This window comes from Camponotus floridanus, unplaced genomic scaffold, assembly GCF_003227725.1.
Source record: "Camponotus floridanus strain SB8 unplaced genomic scaffold, Cflo_v7.5 scaffold7, whole genome shotgun sequence".
Taxonomy (NCBI): Eukaryota; Metazoa; Arthropoda; class Insecta; order Hymenoptera; family Formicidae; genus Camponotus; species Camponotus floridanus.
The window spans coordinates 2,567,941-2,587,720 of record NW_020229838.1 but is presented as its reverse complement, the minus strand read 5'-3'; the positions used below and the strand labels follow the sequence as shown (position 1 = coordinate 2,587,720).

The 19,780-nt window shown below is 29.5% G+C and overlaps 1 protein-coding gene across 1 annotated transcript; it reads left to right on the top strand.

Annotated features, from left to right (window-relative positions):
• The first annotated feature begins 60 nt into the window (after positions 1 to 60).
• LOC105256122 (pantothenate kinase 4) lies at positions 61 to 5,025 on the top strand. The gene is made up of 13 exons (XM_025413733.1): positions 61 to 417; positions 767 to 1,049; positions 1,360 to 1,543; positions 1,619 to 1,711; positions 1,975 to 2,122; positions 2,346 to 2,536; positions 2,722 to 2,996; positions 3,075 to 3,227; positions 3,318 to 3,405; positions 3,490 to 3,694; positions 3,839 to 3,996; positions 4,134 to 4,303; positions 4,457 to 5,025. The coding sequence occupies exons 1-13, from the start codon at positions 237 to 239 to the stop codon at positions 4,773 to 4,775; spliced, it is 2,448 nt and encodes an 815-aa protein (XP_025269518.1). The 5' UTR covers positions 61 to 236; the 3' UTR covers positions 4,776 to 5,025.
• Positions 5,026 to 19,780: the final 14,755 nt, after the last annotated feature.

Sequence of the window (19,780 nt, the reverse complement as noted above, 5' to 3'; positions counted from 1 at the left end):
ACTAACCTTGACTAAACGTATACATTGTATTCCGCATGCGCAATATGAGTAAGTGAATAATTGGTATACGAGCAAAAACGAGACAGAGCGAAACTCCCTTTCGGGGTCCCTCCCCGCTCTCCTAGAATCAGATGTTTATGTCGGTTGTCGGCTACATAAATCAGAGCATCTTATCTGGCGCCTGACCTGCACACATCGATCATGTAGGTGTACAATCGCTACCTGCCAGTCATTAAATGCGCGTGGACCGTCAAGTGGGTGTCAAACGCTGGGAGAATCGACAAATTGTCGTCTGTGAAGCGGAAATGGCAGCGGAAATCGACGGCGAGCATTCGCATCCGCAATGCATCAAATTGCCGCCGGCTGTCGAGGTGTTTGCCAATCTAAAAAATGCGCAAACCTTCGCCATAGATATCGGTATGTTGTACAATTAAAACCGTATGGTCCTTTCCAAATAGCATTTTTTTTCAGCTTGGCTTTTTAAGATTAATTCTTGCATCATCATTGTCTCGCATTTCATTCCACGAAATTAAACTATTGTGAAATAAATATAATTATCTGCTGTGTTTACGTTTACCATATAACTGATACCTGCTAGTCTAACAAGTTTATACATTATATTATATTTATGTGTATCAAATTGCTATGGCTAAATTCGAATTGCTCTTGTGTCTATCAGTTATTAGTTGTTGTTTGTGTAAAAAAAATATTATCAGACTGTATCTTTTTTTTCAAATTTAATGTATATTATTGCATATTATTTCAGGATTATCATTAACGAAAATTGCATATTATTCAACGATAAGTTATCGCAAGGCACTTTATGAGGATGCAGAAGGGTTAGGAAATAGTGGAGAACGAGCATACAAAGTATTTGAGGGTAGCAGATTACACTTTGTTAAATTTGAAACAAGATATATTGAAAACTGCTTAGACTTTGTCAAGAAAAATTTAGTAGATGTTGAACGTTTTCATGGGAAAAGTATTAAAGTAACTGGAGGTGGAGCATTTAAATATACTCCTTTATTGCAAGAGAAATTAGGATTATTGTAAGTATTATTAAATATTGTAAATTTTGATTAATAGGGAAAATATAAATTTTAAAATTTCATTTGTATATTTTATTTATATATATTTTGATTTTATTTATATACTTATGTATTTCAATTAAAATATATTTTAATTTAAAATTTAAATATATCTTTATAAATTTTTCATATAAATATTAAAAATATTGTATCTTGTTACATATAATATTTAATCTTATATTGTTCAACTTATAACATATTATAATATATTATAATATATTTTATGAAACTCTTAATGTCATGTTTACTAATTGATAAGATAAAATTTTAGAGTTGACAAAGAAGATGAGATAGATTGTCTGATAAAAGGCTGTAATTTCTTACTTAAAAATATACCATGTGAAGCTTTTGAATACCATCGTCATGCAAATCCAGAATATAAATTTCAAAAAGCTGAACCTAACATATTTCCATATTTGTTAGTTAATATCGGCAGTGGCGTCAGTATTCTTAAAGTAAGTAATAAATACTTAGTAAATATTTTTATTTATAATGAATAAATGAATTCTTAAAGTCTTTAAATTTTATAGGTAGAATCAGATGAAGTATTTGAAAGAATTGGGGGTACAGCTACAGGAGGAGGTACATTTTGGGGATTAGGATCATTACTAACAAAAAGAAAGGTACAAAGCTTGTAATTTCTTAGATTATACTATTATTTCTCTTAATAACTATTATATAATTTCTGTATATTTGATATGTATTTTTTTCTTATTTAATCTTTACAAATCTGCTTGAAATAAGATTTTATAGAAAAATGAATTGTTTTTTATATATAATTTCATTATAAAAGGATTTTACTCCATCTTGGTACTCCATTGAGTCCATGTGAATTATATATATAGAGATATGTATTAAAACAATGACTTTAAAAACACCCTGCTAGGGCTTTGATGAATTGCTGCAACTTGCAGAACGAGGGGATCACCGTAATGTAGATATGTTAGTGAAAGATATTTATGGAGGCGATTATTCCTCTCAAGGTTTACCTGGAGAACTTATTGCATCATCTTTTGGCAAGGCAGTGGCTTGTGGTACGCATAAATATACATAAATTCTATATAATATAAGATTATTGTCAAAAAATGTATTTTCTCAAACTGTGTTTAAAGTATAATATACAAAAAATGATAATTATCTGTCATTATCAAGTCGTTACAATAAACTCCTAGTTATTAGTTTTTAGTTTGAGTGAAAGAAACTAAATTAAGCATTTTCTAATTTAAATATTAATTATATTAATATATAACATTCCAGGACAACCAAAATTTTCTGAAGCTGATCTTGCAAGGAGTTTGTTAATCACCATTAGCAATGATATTGGGCACATTGCTAGTTTATATGCGACTGTGTACAATATGGACAAGATTTATTTTGGTGGTTATTTCCTTCGTAACCATCCACTATCGATGCATACCATTTCATACTCCATCAAATACTGGTCTCATGTTAGTCTCTACAGTTGCTTCTCTTTGCTTCTCTGTGCTTTACAATATTTTTTTCAACATAATTATATATTTTTTTAATTAAATCATTTTTATATAATTAGCAAAAGATCAAAATAAAATGCAGGTTTCTTCATAAACTATATGTTTCTATATATTTATGTTGCTGTCACATATCCATTATTTAGGATAAGGTAAAGCCTCTCTTTCTTCGCCATGAAGGTTACCTTGGTGCGATTGGAGCATATTTATATGGCACTGAACAGTCAGATAAATACAGCTGGTTGGAAAATTATGCCGGGTCATCAGGTTTTAACGATTCTGTGCCAACTGATCTCGGAATGAAAATTGATCAGTTGGAAATCGATCAAGCAGAATATATTGTTACATTCTGTCCACTATTAAAAGACCCTGCATCTTACAATCCTGATACCACAGATCTCGCTCAGGATAAGGAGGCCAGGTATGAGAGATTTTTGTTTAGTTATTTTTGAAAATTATGATTATGCAAATCTAAATAATAAAATATTTATGTCTACAGAGATTATTGGTTACAATGTTTTGAAGAATCCGTGGATAAATTTGTGGCGAGAGCTATTCATAGTCAACCACATAGTCCGACAGCAAAAGATAGAGGATCAAAACTTAAGGAAAAATATATTAATAGATTACATTATCTTCATACACAACCAGTGTAAGTTTTCCATCATGAGAAATACTAATAATAGATAAATTAATTACACATGTATATGTAAACTGAAATTATATAATTTTTAATTTGCAGTGCATATGGGGCACTTACAGTTAGAATATTACTAGATACTATTGAGCATTGTATGAAAGAGTTTGATTTTCCAGATCCATATTTACATGTAAGTGATCTTTGTTTTTTAAATTATATGTTTTTCAAATTAAACACAAAATTAATCAATTACATTATATTGTCTTATTTGTAGCAAAAAAAGAAAGAGAATGAAGAAGCTTTAAGGCATCTACATGATCGCATAACTACTTTAGATAAGTTAGAAGGTGCAGAAAAGATAAAAGCTTTGATTCTTGGTGTTTTAAGTGGTAATATATTTGATTGGGGTGCAAAAGATGTTGCAAAACTATTAGAAACCACTGATTTTGGCTTCAAAGAAGCTCAAACAAAAATTCCAGGTAAACTAGTATTATTAAATTAAAAAATCAGTATTGCAATTGCTTTTGGCTATTACAAGACTAAACTGGATCATCCAAAAAAGTTTTTCTGACTTTTATGTTATTTTAATAAAATTCTAAAGACAATTTCTGTTGTAAAAACAGGTAGACCATGGTTGGAGGATAATTTAGATGATTGGATACATAGATTACAGAATGGACAGCCTCATAAATGTGCAGCCATTTTTGTAGATAACAGTGGTGTGGATATAATTCTTGGAATTTTGCCATTTGCACGAGATTTATTACAACGAGGAACTAAAGTTAGTTAATATTAATTGTACTTATAAATCAATCTTTTTGAATATGTCAAACTATTTGTAAAAACTAATTTATTAAATAATTAATTGAAAAAATTACATTTTATCTTAAATTTAAAAAAATATATATATATTTTTAGGTAATATTATGCGCTAATTCTTTGCCAGCTTTGAATGATGTAACATATCCCGAATTGGTTGTAACGTTACGGGATGCCGCAAAAATTTGTAATGTTATTAAACAGGCTTTAGAAGATAATACACTTATTGCCATGGAAACTGCACAAGCAGGTCCTTGTTTAGATCTAAGGTATGTATTTCGAAATATCTTACAATTATAATTATAAGCAATTATATATTTTGCTTATAATAAAAAAATGTTATTTTATAATTTCTCCACTTTTATAATATTTATTAATAATTTAATATTAATGATATATAATATTACTTTATTATTTAATAGTCGTCTGAATCTGGATCTATGTCTTGCAATGGTGAAGCATAATGTGGATCTTATAGTCATCGAGGGCATGGGTAGAACCTTACATACAAATTTTCACGCCAAAATGAAGTGTGATTGTTTAAAATTGGCTGTTGTAAAAAATCGATGGTTGGCGCTTCGCTTAGGCGGTGACATGTATGCTGTGATATGCAAATATGAACCATCGAAAACTAAGATCTATGATATTGGAATAAAATCGAAAACGATAGGAGATAAGAAAACGATAGAAGATTGTCCGTCAATGTACAAGACAGATAACGGAAATGTTCAAATGCGATAATTTTGACAACGGAAATACAAGTAAAATGTCAATGTAAAATAAGCAATACAATTATTTTCTAGATTAGTAATTAAATATACAACAAATTGCCTTCCTTAAAAAAAAATTAAAGAAAATTGTGTGTGCAAATACGCTTAAAAATATTAAGTTTATATTGATGTTAGGAAACAAACATACAGATGGAATATCATGAAAATCGTCAGATAATCCTGATTATGTAAAATATAAGACATTGAATATAAAATAATTTTATTAAATCATGCTCTGTTAAAAGTGTTTTTTTTCTTTTTTTAAATTTTTTATCATCATTTTTTACTTCAATTATAGTTTGTATTACTGACATTGTCTTTATTGACAACTTGTATTATTTTATCTGCTTGTATCTTATTATTTTTTTAAAAAGCCTGTTGTAGTATTAGCATTCAAATTTTAATTTTCAAGTTTTTTAATCTAAGTTTTTAGTAAGTTATAAACTGAATTTTTGTACATCTCATCAACTACATGAACTTAAAAAAGCATTATTTTTTTTATCATAAAGCGAAACAAAAAATTATATATATATATCATAAATAAAATTAAATTTTTTCAACCAATCATAAAATACTCTACATTTATATGAAAGAGATTATTTAATTATAATTTTCTTATCAATTAATGAATTAACTATTTAATTCGATCGTGCTTCATCCAGTTATAAAAAGTGTATTATTTATTTTTTATTTTTTTCGCAGGAATGTTAGAAATATTAATGTATATAGGCACATTGTATTTATACTGATGTAAAAAATTAGAATCGTTATATAAATAATGATTTAAGACAATAAAATAATTTTCCATATATAATTCGTTGCTATAATTATTGCAAAAATATTTTACATATTGCAGAAAAATCTTTGTAATATACATATAAAATATTACATAAAATACATTTTCTGTGATACTATCATATGTAAAGAAAATACAGAAAACTAGAATTATAGTTTTTTCTAAGTTATAATAATGCCTGATATTTTGTACAGTTTATATATAGTTATCATATTAACATTGTATATACACATATAAAAATCTTTATTTATTTATTATTATAGAAAACTTTCTGCCGAAAATTAAATCATTAATTGTTTTATTATGATAATTTTAGATTTAACAAATTAATAAAAAAACAGCAGAAAAACTAAATTTATATATATACATATAATATTACTAATTCGTATTGAATGTCACTAATGTATTTCAATCATACTAATTTTTTAGCAAGAAAGTTAATCTGATAATTCCGATATTCGTTAAATAAAGATCCATTTCGTGTAATTAATAAAAATATATGTATATCACAGTGACTGAGAAAAATACGTTAAATTATTTTAATATTATTTGAAATTGATCTATATGACATTGTAAAAATAATAATTCGTCATTTCTGTACATAATATACATAAATTCTGTAATAAAATGCATATATATCAATGTTTATGATAATAATTAATATACATTACAAATATAATTGATTTTTGTGTACCCTGTGAGTTAAATAATTTAAAATTTGTATGACATACATGAAAATATAAAGCATTTATCATGAAATACGCGCACAATATATTTTTTCTTAAATATATTTCGGTACTCTACAAAGGGAGAGAGAGAAAGAGAGAGATTCGTATCTATGAAATTTTATATTATATCATTTATAATTATAATCATTATATATCTCTCTCATAAAATTCAAAAATTGATTTTATTCTAATTTCTTAAAATCGTAAAATGAAATAACAATGTAATATTTTTTTTATATTTCGTGTTAAGAAATATAATATATTTGTAGGAAGAAAAAGAGATACATTTTCTCTATTTTATTCTGATCTTTTAAAATAGAAAATCTTTTGAATAGAAATGAGAAAATGTCGATTATAATACACAATAATGCAAAAAATAAAGATATATATCTAATTTGTCAATATACTATTTCCTAACTATAATAATGTATTCTTATTTTCATAATAGAATTAAATATAAAAATACGAATGTAGTTTAAATAATAAGCTTTATTAATGTCTATAAAATATTCAGTCAAAATACTTTTTTTCTATCCTTTCGAAATCTAGAAGTAATTAAAAGTTAAATTCTATGTATATTATAGATGCATTTCGAGAGTGATTGAAAAAAATAAATCTAATTCAATATTTTTTTATTTATATGAAATTTTTGGAGTATTTATGAGAGACAAGCTTTTATCTATTTATATAATGATAAAAAATCAATAAAAATTGATAATGTTTTTACAGTAACAAACTCAATAATATTCAGAAACTAATATAAATTTGGTAAATTTCCTATAAAAATTTCAAGAACCAATTTTTTTAAATACCATTCACAAAAGAATGAAAATATTCATTTGATGACTCCATTCGATAATTTTCATTTTATTTTCAAATTTTATTCACACATGTGAACGAAAAATAAAGAAACTCGGATGAGAGTTGCTCGGGAAACGAAAACTAGAAGAGAAATGCGAACTGGGTGATAGGAGGAAGAATCGAAGAAGAAAGAAGGTCTTGTGCATGCTGGACACGCTCCGCATCTATTTCTTTCAGCCACGTCCTACGCAATGTCCAGGTCGGAACTTTATTAAATTCCCGTCATATGATATTGTCCAGTACAGGAGAACCAGACCGGTGCGCGCAAGCTGACACAGCCAATTATCTTCCAATTTGTGCTGGTGTGATAATCGATACTCCTTCAGATATATCGTCTCTTAATCTGTATATACTATATATGCTATTATTAATCTTACATAACTGTGCCCTCGAGTATTTACTTAGTTTATTATTAGAAGAGAATTTTATTTCAAAGAGTCACCATTTTTATAATGTTATTATTTTCTCATTTTCTTTCCACTTAAACAAATAATTCATTATATGTATATTAAGAATCTTTTATCTTTTATTTAACTTATAACTTATAAATTTTGAACATATCAAAGATGCGAAAGTTTTGAAATGTATATAAATTTTACATAAGTTTATTTAAAAGACGAATTAAATAAATATGAGCAAGAAAATTCCAAGGAAATAGAAACTTATCTAAAAAATTTTACATTTACTTAATATTTTTCTTTATAGAAGAATATATAATTCATATATAAAATTGATTTTTTTATGTTTGGATGCGCGTACATGTACACTGAAAAAAAACTTGGTTGAAAAAGGCAAAATTTGTTTTGCCCAACTAAGTATATTGTCCAATACGTTCAAATAAATATATCTAAAATATTCCGAAATAATTTATTGATGTAAAAAAAGCTTATTCAAATCATCAAAACAGAGAGTTCAGTACAACGATGTACAGTTACTACAAAAGAATATTTTTTTGGCAATATTCAACAAAATTTTTTGTTCAGTGTACTATTTTTACATTCGCGTGCTATTTTCCACAAAAATGCTGGAGAATTAGACGCGTATATATCTTACATAAAATAAATACTTAAGATTGGATGTTACATCGCGAGCCCCATGAATTTTTCATCTTCAATACATACAAGGCCACTAACGGATGAGATGGTCAACGTGTTCTATTTTCCCATATAAGCTTCATGGAACATCTTTTTCATTATTAAACGACAACGATAATACTTTCGTAAAACGAACGCATAAGAATTACATTTATTGCATCGATTTATTTATTGAGATGAAAAAGAATCTTATTATTATTTTACAACAAAAATATAATTTCAGCCATATTCGATGGATATATCCCGAAAAAATTCTGAGCAAATGTACATAGTTGATTCGGAACGTATAATTTTGTTTTTACAAAATGTATGTATGTACATGTATAATTACAGTATATATATTGGCAACAATTAATATTATGTGCTTATTAAATAGGAGATTGAATAGAATTATTGCTATAAAATAACATTAAAATATGTTATTAAGATATATAAAGTTGGAAGTGTGTAAATAAAATATATGCAATAAATATTTTTATTAAATTTCATGTTTGAGAAAAAAGATTAGTAGTTGAAAATTTTTTATTTATAATTCATTCTGTATATTAAATTCAATCACAAAATAATTATTATTTAATAATATTAACTGATAATGTTTAAAGAGATGTTTAAAGGGATACACATTAGGCTTACATAATTTAAACCTAAAGTAAACTGTCCAATTTATATGTGTATATAAGAATTCAGAAAATTTTATGAGATTGGAAAAATTTTTTCAAAAATTGAAAAAATTGCCAATCCTAGCTGGATGTAAAGCTAGCAGCTTTCATTGAGAGCAAAGCTTTCCAATAAATTTTTGTGCAAAGGAATGGTTTCGCTAACGGATTGCATATACCGGTTACAATAAAATTTTTCACTTTTCTAACTGAATATTGTAAATCTTTCGAATGAGTAATCTTTGTAATCTTTAAAAAATTGCAAAAAGTTAATTAAAAAGTGTTTAATGTAAAATTGTTAGAGATCTTGATTTTCATAAAATTTTTATAATTTGTTTTTATAACCGTGTTTGCAATCATTCAACTATTAAAATTTATTACTATTTTGATCATTTTAGATCTTTTTAAAATTTATATCTGACTTAATTTATAATACAATATCCAAGTAAATAATATTTAAATTACAATTAATGAACACACATAATTAATATATAATTACAAAAAATCAAGATATTTAAAAATTAATAGTATTATAATATTGTATATACAAATATACAGAAAAATCTCATTCTACCCTTGAATAACATATAGAAAAAATCTACCACTATTTTGCATAGAATTGTTTCATTTTTCTGCGTGTGCTTTTTACATATTCATATAATTTACATGAAACATAAAAGCACGTATAATTAAAGAACATCATTATAAAGCAATAAAATGTAATTTTTGCCTAGTATATATTATAAGCGAAGCAAACGCTAAAAAAATAAAAATAAAAATGATTAAATAACATTTTCCACATTTAATCATAATAGAAATATTCGTATATTTAAGGGAGAAAATGTTATCCATCTCGGCACATATCATTCTTTTGGATTGAATCATTTTACTTTTGTCACTAGATATTTTAAATCACGAGTGACAGAATAGCAAGTTGAAAGATTATACGCATATATATGATATTAATTCCAATATTTCTCTTCAGAAAAAAATCTATTTCTCCTGTGTTCTTTTAATGTATATATCTACGATAGAGAAAACGCAATTCGGTCAAATCAATATTTCACATACCGGAATATGCTCTCCCATGTTACAATATACAATCTGATATGGATTACGTGGGGGAAAGGATTTTATTCATTTATTTATACTATGCGGCTGCGAAAAAGCTATGTATGATACATTCTATGTATGCCTGTATTCATTACATGTCAAAGTGAATGTTATAAAAAGCATACTTTTCATTTTATACTCTTCGGTCTTTTGGGAGCAATGATACACATACACGCAACATATATATTTAAATATTAAATATCATCGTGTTTAATCCTCGGAGATCAGTTGCAAATATCAATTTCTATACAATTACGTGTATCGTTTATTTGACTAACTCAATATCCGTATATAATAGAGATCTACAAAACAAATTTCAGTGCTGCGTAAAATAAATGATGAGAAATATTATAAACAATTGTGAAATTACACAATAAATGAAATACGAATTGATTCATAGTGCATTTGCAAACGAAAAAATATCAAAAATGTTTTAATTAATAATATTATAAATAATCTTTTCATATAACTTTTTGTATTTTTGTAAATATTCCAAATTTAAATACACCTCTTTTCATGCATTTTACAAAAACATACCAAAACATTTTATAAACTATGTAAATATACGAATAAGAAAATTATATCAACTTTACTCTTATTTCCACTTAATATAAAATATTTTATATACAAACGCGGAAAAATAGAGTATTTCAACGATCATCTAAAACGATTTATTAATTTTAATAATGTTTCTTGCTGCTGCCTCAGAATATAAAACCATCGTTACATTTTATTAATCTTTAATTGTAAAAGGACTCGATCATGCGCATCTAATATTGATATTTAAAATACAGAATAACGAAACGTTATATTAAATGTTCCTGAATATAATGTTACAATTCATCTTTATTCCTTCGTTATTGCATGAGAAATACTTGTTGGAACGTTATTACGATGTTATCGGGTATTCTTGCGTCTTGCTTTTTTTACCTGTAGGGCAAATGATTAAAACAGCGATCGCGAAGCATTTGGTTTCACGTTGAATAAGTTAATATACAGAAACATGCACTTTATGTACATTTAAAAATGGAAGAAAGCTAGCTTTTTCGATCGGTCGATTAATGCAATTCGTGTCGCGCTCGCGCGATGATTATGTCCAGACGCGTCCTCGAAGCGCGACAAAATGGGATGAGAGAAAGAGGACTCGTGCACTCGATTAATTATTTCAATTTTCCATAGCGATGCGTCCGGTGAAAAAGAACGGCAGCATCCAGGGGCGACTATAAACGGCCGCTTTTATTCCGCGATCTGCTTCTCTTTTCCTTTTTTTTTCCCTCGCTTTTCGTTTTTCCACCACCACGCGGTAGATCCTACCTAATGGTCCCTTCTCGAGCCCGAACTGCGGGAACCTGCTGCAACGTTTCGCGCGAGGATCTATTTATCAAGGTCCTGGACGCCGCGCTGCTGCACGCGGCCAGCGTGAGATAAATAATTCCGCTCTCTCCGCCCGGTGGTATCGGGCCGCGCGCGGACCATTTCCGCAACTCTCCCTCTGCGCTTATTTCTTTCCCTCCTACGGAGGGAGGAACGGACGGGGGTGGCGCGTTTGCTAAGGACATTGTTTAATCGAAGTATGCTAATGAACACGTTTCCGAGAACCGAGCGTCCGCATGTTGAGGGTGACGTTGTCTGCTGTTGAAAATCACGCGCTGTAATGGATATTTCTCTCTCTACGGAAATATCTACGGGGTGTTTTTTTTTTCACACCAATTCGTTTCGATCGGGAAATTTTTTGTATAAAGATTTTCTGTACTTTATTGAAGTGAACTTTTTAAACGTCTTGATGTAAAACTGCTTAGTGACTTTTTTTCAAAATAAAGCAGCTTATCGATAGAAATTTATTTTTAAAATTAAACTGTTTAAGCATGTGCATTTTTAAACAAGGTCTTTTTGTTTCCAGGTCTTTTTCGGAATATTATATTTTATATTACACATATCTTAAACAAATTCATTCCGAAATAAATGCTTGAGCTAGTTTCGCAGAGAAACATTAAATGAAACGCTACACGGGCCAAGGATTGTAATTGATCCTAATTGATGAATCAACCCATTATATCACTGAATTCCCCCTCTAATTTGTCGCAGTGCAAGTTTCTTCTCTGTGCGCCAAGGTCGCTGTAAATTCTCAAGAAAGTATCAAATTCATCATAATAAACTGTCAAATAATAACGAGCCGTATGAAAGTGGAGCAATATGCTTTCCCTTCTTTTTGCCACAAATATGAGCGGAAAATACGAATGGAGATACCATAATGTTCGCTTCCAATTAAAACTTTCTATTCTATATATAATGAGTTACAGAAGATATTATGGAGAAATATGAATAATAAAAAGTGTCCATCAGACACTGTAATTACGTATCCATTTGTATGATTAAATTATCAATATTTGTCATAAGAGTTATATATATATATTATAAACAATTCGAGAATCGTATTTAAAAATCGAAATTATGGAAATTGCTCGGAAGAAGCGAAACTTGAGAGAACAAAAGAGACAATTTTATAAAGTAAATTCAAATTTTATAAAGTATATTCAATTTTTAATTTTCAAATTTTTTTCTAAACTTTTGTAATTTTTCACGAGTTTGTTCTCTCTCTGTCCCTTTTTCTCTTTCTCTCTCGTTAATTTTTTAAATATAATTTTGAATAAAAATTTATTTATAGTAATATTCATTTATATATGAAGAATTTATATATGAAGAATTTATTCAAGAAAATATCTATAAATCTAATTGCAAATCATTGTTTCTATAAATTTACTCCTTTATTTTTACCTCTCTTTACTTTTAATTTCTCGAATTGTTTATAATATATATATATATATAATAACTAATTTCTTCTTGCCTGCAAACTACGGGTTTTCACAATGAAAACTTAACAAATTAATATCTAATAGTTAATTAGAAAATCATATTTATAAACTTATACTTATAAGCGAGACTCTCTCGATTCAAATTATCGAACGCGCAATTAGCTATCGTAACCGATTTCGATTAACTTAATTTTTCTGAAATCAAACGCAAAAACCAAATGCTATGCTCTTGTTACGATTAACTACTGATTCCGTTAATGTTTTTATTTTCACAGTGTACTATGGGCTTTCTAAATTTCGTATCCGCAAGAGGAAATGGAAACGAGAGGCAAAAAGATTTCTAAGGTGCAGAAAAACTGTCCTAGAAAAAGAGAATATATGGAGACATGTCCACCTTCTTAAGATCTCCGTTTCCTGCACTTCTTGTACCCGAGAACGACGCATTCACAAGAAAATCTTCATTAGTTTGACCGCAATTTCAAAGCTCCTTACTATATCATATCATTAATAGGATTGCGTTGAATTACAAGTTGAAATTAGCAGTTATATGTTAAGTAGAGAGAAAGAGAGAGAGAGAGAGAGAAGAGCCTAAATAATGTCTTCATTTATTTAATTGTCTCCATTCTACTATTGCAATTATTTTCTATTACACAACAAACTCAAAGTAAAAAATCTAAATAATACAATAAGATAAATATTTTGTTAAATTTGAACATCTTAATTGATGAAATATAATTTTGAAAAAATAATTGTTCTCAATTTACCCACGTCACATTTATCTACAAATTTTTTAATCATATTATTTGTAAAAGGTTTATTTCTCATACGATAAAATGAATCTTGAAAGAAAGAGACCAATTTCACTTGAGGCGACCCTTTTATAATAGACGGTTTCCTGCAGCGGCTTTTTCTCTTACAATCTTCGTTTATTCGAGAATCAAATCGAGCGAAGCATATTAAAATGGTGAGCATACGGAAGCTTATACACTTTGTACACCGGGGTCATTCACATATATCAATACGGCTCGAGTACACGTGCTATTCTACGCTCTTATACGAAGATGTGCAAAGATGTTTATGCATAATTATAATGCAATTATAATGTAAAAAAAACAAAGATAATGCTTCTTTAAATATTTCTTTAATTTTTAATTAATTGTTATATATGCATACCCGTCTAAAAATCATGCAAAATTTAAAAAAATTCTAACACTCGCTATATGAAAGTCAAGTTCACGTTCTTATGAAATCGCTCGAAAAAAAATCTAAGTCTTACGCTAAAGGTACAATAATAATAATAATAATACGGGCTAATGTTCTTTAACCGATCGCATTAGCACAACTAGCGACGCTATGCTTCTACAGTCGCGCAATGTCATTAGCAGCCGGCACAAAGTGCCATCCTCAACCCTCCGTACAAGCATACATGCCTGTTTATTCACCTGCTGCTATCGGCGATCCCCCGCTGAAAGGATCGCTTCATCGGCGCGTGAGAGAATTGCTCACGATCACGCCTCTACGAATTTTGCACGAACCGCCGGATAATGCCGCAGACATAGACATAGTCATACATACATGCGCGCCTACGCACACTTTCATGCGCGATCGCCTGTGGGAGCAGCGAAGCGTTCTCGCGCGGAATGTGGAAAGTGTGTGGTCGATGTGCAACAGGATTTCCCAACCGCTGACCTGGTCCATGAAATGTTTCAGCATTTTCTTTGCATTATTCATGACATTTTCTTTCGCCGCGATTTCATTGACAATCGTAAATTACGAGACGCACAAATGAATGCGTGCACAATACCGAAACCATACATATTAATAATCTATTGCCTGTTACGCGCGAATCTCCCCGATCAACGATGTCTATTCAGAGAACCCCTCTCCTCTCTTTTCTCGTTCTATCTCTCTTTCTCACTTTGCATGATCGATTCTAGGGAATATATAAATGTTTTGCAGCGTGATGCATCGCATTTGTGCGGCGAGGGTGACAATGAACGCGTCGTCGAGCTTGAACGTTATCGAGATGTATGTCTATTACCTGTGACAGATATGACGCGTACGCAGGCGGTATTGTCGCCTTTTCCTTCTGCGTGATATCACACTATGCATTGGCTGTAAAAAAATTTTTTTTAATGCAGAGGAAAACATTTCCATCCCGAATCACGAATATATTGTGCTCGCTCGGAAACATTTCTACCATAAACGACTCGACGTCTATTGGCACGTGAAATATTAATAATATTTCTGTTTTTTTTTTATTATAAAAATGAAGCGAAAAAAATTTGAGAAAATAAATACTGATATATTTTGAAATATATTTTATAATTTATGTTATTGACATAAAATATTATTGACATAAAGTATTGCAATGATATTTTATCGGAGCTTAATGTCTAAAATATTCAAATCTCGTATATGCATGAATAATGCTGTTCAATATTAATTACTGAATTATTAATGTTATTTGTTATACAGAATGTGTTATCAATATTGTGCACGTGCCTGTGTTCATGTTATTTCAACCATTTCGAAATTGTCAGTTTACGTCGACTCCCAGAGTCGCCGGCTATTTTTATCAGTCGCGAAAACATTAGATGTATGTCCACTCTAAAGAATTACATGTGTTAAGTTCACGAACAAGCTCGACAGAGAAATGAAAGAAAGAAGTCTCGAAGAAAATGCGAGAAAAGAAACCGAGAAGAAGGCGCAATTCGGAGCTAATAAATGCGATGAAAGCTGCGGAATAAAAAGAGGGTAAAAAAAAGAATTATAAACTATCTTTCTCAAGCTATCACGAATGTGGTCTTAAAGCATCTTGTAGGGTAGTTTACATTTATATATATTTAAAATCCTCTTAAACGCTTCTCTAAAACATTAAAAACAATTTCTTGATTCTTGGTATTCTTAAAAAAAAAATTATATGGATAATATAACAATATCAACTACTTTACAAACCACTTATATTTTTTTTTATGTTTTATGCGAGAAAAGCTATGCAAAAAATAAACGAACATTAAACAGAAATATTAAATTATTTTCTACAGTTATTTTTTATTTTCTATCATTTATTTTCTATAGTTATTTTTTACTAAAAAGATAAAGATATATATAATTAATTATATATTAATATATATAATTATATATTATATATTAATATATAATTAATAATCATACAATTCATGGAAATCTCAACGAAATTTATTTCATAAATCTGTTCGCTTAATAGACATGTGTGTGCAGAGACGAATAAATCAACTTTACTAGACGTTAAACGCTAGATTCTGCGGGAAGTAAATTCAATGCTCATAGGGTTTCAGTTGTTCCTCTATATGGCATTAGCTCCACACGCTAATGTAAATATGTAAATATGTCTCTGTATATATCTCCGTCCCTTCAACTTCTGTAATAGTAACATTTCGGCGTGGCTTAACCATAATACCTAAAATATTGAAATCTCACCCTACGTGGATAACGTCGCGTGTGAAACCCGAATATTATAGGTTTATATAATTCTAGCATATTCATTTTCCACACGTTATAGAGAAAGCTCCTTTATGCGGCATCTCTTATTTGTATAATAGTACCTTTAAATATTTATTCTCGTACATGTGGACAAGTATAATTATGAACTCTCCCTTATTTTCAGCCGTTCTCCAACATTATTTCAATCGCTTAAAAGCGAATAGAAATACTTGCAGATATTCCTTCGCAAATATATTATATTTTCTAGTTGTGAATATATTAAATCTTTTTAAATTTTAAGCGGATCTTCTTTCGTTCAAACATATTATAAAACATATCTACAATCGAGAATTAATTCGAAAAATCGATTTCAGATTAATTTTTTTAATCGCAAAGAATTCGCGTTTTCATTTCGCAAATTGTTAAATATTTTATTATATGATTAGATTTTATACGAAATCAAAGAGATTAATAAACGCTAAAATACATGCATATGGAATATTCAAAATTCGCAGAAACGAGCGCGGATGCGTGTTCTATCCGATTCTTTAGGATTCTGAGTCTGGCAGCAAAACGAAATCAGATATCGCGTTAAAAAAAATACAACAGAGTACGCGTGGTTCGCGCTGCGAAATTTTAAGTAAAACTACGTCGAAATAGAGTTTCATGATGAATGCGGAAAAATACGATCGCACTGGCATATGAATTCGAAACATTACTTGCAACTCGGGCGTTGAAGAGCGAATTTGTACGCGAGGAAAATATCTAACGCGAATATACATATTATGAAAGATAAGAGAAATATATAACAAAAGATTCGTATTAATTAGCGAGCGCGCTTTGTTTACATTTAGCCACGAGGCGCATAGTCCGATGGCACACACGCAAAAATTTTTATTAAAAATTCCGAGTAAGAATAGTAACTTTGGTACTAATAAGACGTTTTTATAGCGATATTAAAGAGATGCAAGATATTAAAGCATAAAATCGCTTGCATAAAAATTTGAGAAAGTTACACTTCTACGTCATTACAAGCAGGTACATATCATTACGGAATTAAATTTTGTTAACGTACTTCTTTCCGTATTCTTACGCGGTTTAAACTCTTAAAGTTCAGAAACATTTCCGAAGTTAAGATGTATATACAGTATATACTGTAAGTGTTGGGATGAGATTGCTTCCGCAGGATTAACTTTATGTTGCAGTAAGGGACGGCTTATTGGGATCATCCAGCGTGTCTGAGAAAGTAGGTAATCAACAGACATGGAGGATTCCACGGATATTAAAGCTAAAGCTACTTGATTACTTACGTATTTGGTCATAAGTTCCCTCTTATACACACCGTGTTAAATTATAATTTAAATCATGAACTATAAATATTTTACGCAGAAAGAGTGTGATCAAATAAAAGATATCTACATCTTTAATCACGCGTTATTAGAACGTTTAAAAAATCAGCGACCACCTGAAAAAGCGATGCATCTTTGAAATATCGCGATCGCAATAATTGAATATGCTCTCATTCTGAGAGTTAAAGCTCCTTGGACCGCCTCGTTATCAAATTCTTAATGATCTCTCGAGTCGCCGAAATTCGAAACTAGGAACGCGTAGACTTTACAACCGGAAATTACGCGCGTTGGAGATCGCGACTAATTGAACGTAATTCTTATTCCCCGCACGTGCGTCGTAAAACGAGTAAACTCGTGAATACACGGTCGCTGAAAACACACGGTACCCCGGTCGTGATATCGTCCCGGTAATTCCTACACTTGGAAATTTCGCCTGTTACCCCCGTTCAGCTACTCACTGTCACTCGTCCTACTTCCTGCACCCGGAATTAGTCCAGCAATTCCGTCGGTGCGTCCATTAGCTAATTTATTAAAGCGCTTGTTTGTTTCCGTCTATAAAAGGGGAAGGGGGAGGACGTAGGGCAAAAGGTCGTATTCTGGTGCGGAAAGCCGCGTACCGTCACGCCCACGCAATAATTAACATGCTAATTTCCTCGATGAGGTAATCGGTGTGTCGTTCGTGGAAGTCGATTGTTAAACGGGCGACTTAGTACGCTTTGTCGGCACAACCTTTCCTAATCCTTATTATCATGGGTGTACTTACAAAAATACTATTTTTTATTAAACTTGCGCGAAATCGTGTTAAGGATGAAGGAAAAATTACTATAAAATTATCGATTAATAATGATAATTATTGATGAATAATCGCACATTTAACGATAAAATAATAAGAGATACAATTATATTAATTGATTGAATTTTTATAAACTGATTTAAAAAATTGTTCATTAATTCGACTCTACGGTTTTCAAAATAAATATATAATTCTTGTTTGTAAAATTGATAGATATAGTATATGTATGTCTGCTTAATGCACTTATGATTCATTTTGAGATACTCTACATGCTTGCTCAACTAATTATATCGATAATCGATTAATAGTCAAATAAAAATAGACTCTTTCGAATAAAACCTTTATATTAAGAACTATAACTTAATAATGTAAGAAATACAAGTGCCTAAAATTTCTTCTAAAATTCACGAACAATTTATTTATACTTTTACAGATTCTAATGATTCTATTCGCGCAATACAAGTTTAAATTAGCAACAACAATATTTATAATTCAATTTTTAAATTAAAACGTGCACTTGAAATTCATCGGTACGTCTACTTTCATTGTCACCTGTTAAAATGCGACTCAAACTTTTCAAGAGAATACTGTTGGCTCTTTGTGTGCTCGGTTCTTTTGAGCGTTACGACCCTATCTGGATCGCAAAAGCGACCAGGGAAGAATTGCTGACAATGAAAAGAAGAGAATCAACAAGGGAAAAAGGAAACTGAGAAAGAAAGAGAAAGAGAGAGAGAGAGAGAAAAGTGCTTTCTCGGTTAAAAAAATAGATAAAGAATTCATATATATAGTGCGAAATAGCGAAAAGTGCAAAGAAGGAAAAAGAACAGTATATTGTGAGAAGGATGAGGAAAGATTAGTTGGATAGATGAGAAAATAAATGGCTATAATGGATATGTGAATAATTGATAGACTAACAATAAATAGAGAAAAGATCAATATAAAGTACTCCTGTAAATAGAAATTAAAACACAATTCAAACTCGAATAAATTTATAAAATCTACAAATATATACGTGTATATTATTATATGTGCCTCATAAAATAGAAGACAATATCAAGTAGCATTTTCCATGAATACAGAAAGTATAGTTATGTGGTGGACTCTAATTTAAAATCCTACTATTTGAATTCAATTCCATTATTTTTGTCTAATCTATCGCTTTATTTGTATTATATTTAATGGAATGTAATGATATATTAGAGAAAATATATTTCCATTTATATTACTATTTATTTTACCATTTACCATATACTATTTTTAAATTAAATTTTTAATTCTTTTTTAATTTAATAATATTTGTATAAATAA

Coding starts and splice junctions, on each gene's coding strand:
- LOC105256122 (XM_025413733.1), top strand. CDS start 237: ATGCGCGTGGACCGTCAAGTGGGTGTCAAACGCTGGGAGAATCGACAA. Junction 1,544..1,618: donor GTGGCGTCAGTATTCTTAAA/GTAAGTAATAAA, acceptor TAAATTTTATAG/GTAGAATCAGATGAAGTATT. Junction 4,304..4,456: donor GGTCCTTGTTTAGATCTAAG/GTATGTATTTCG, acceptor ATTATTTAATAG/TCGTCTGAATCTGGATCTAT.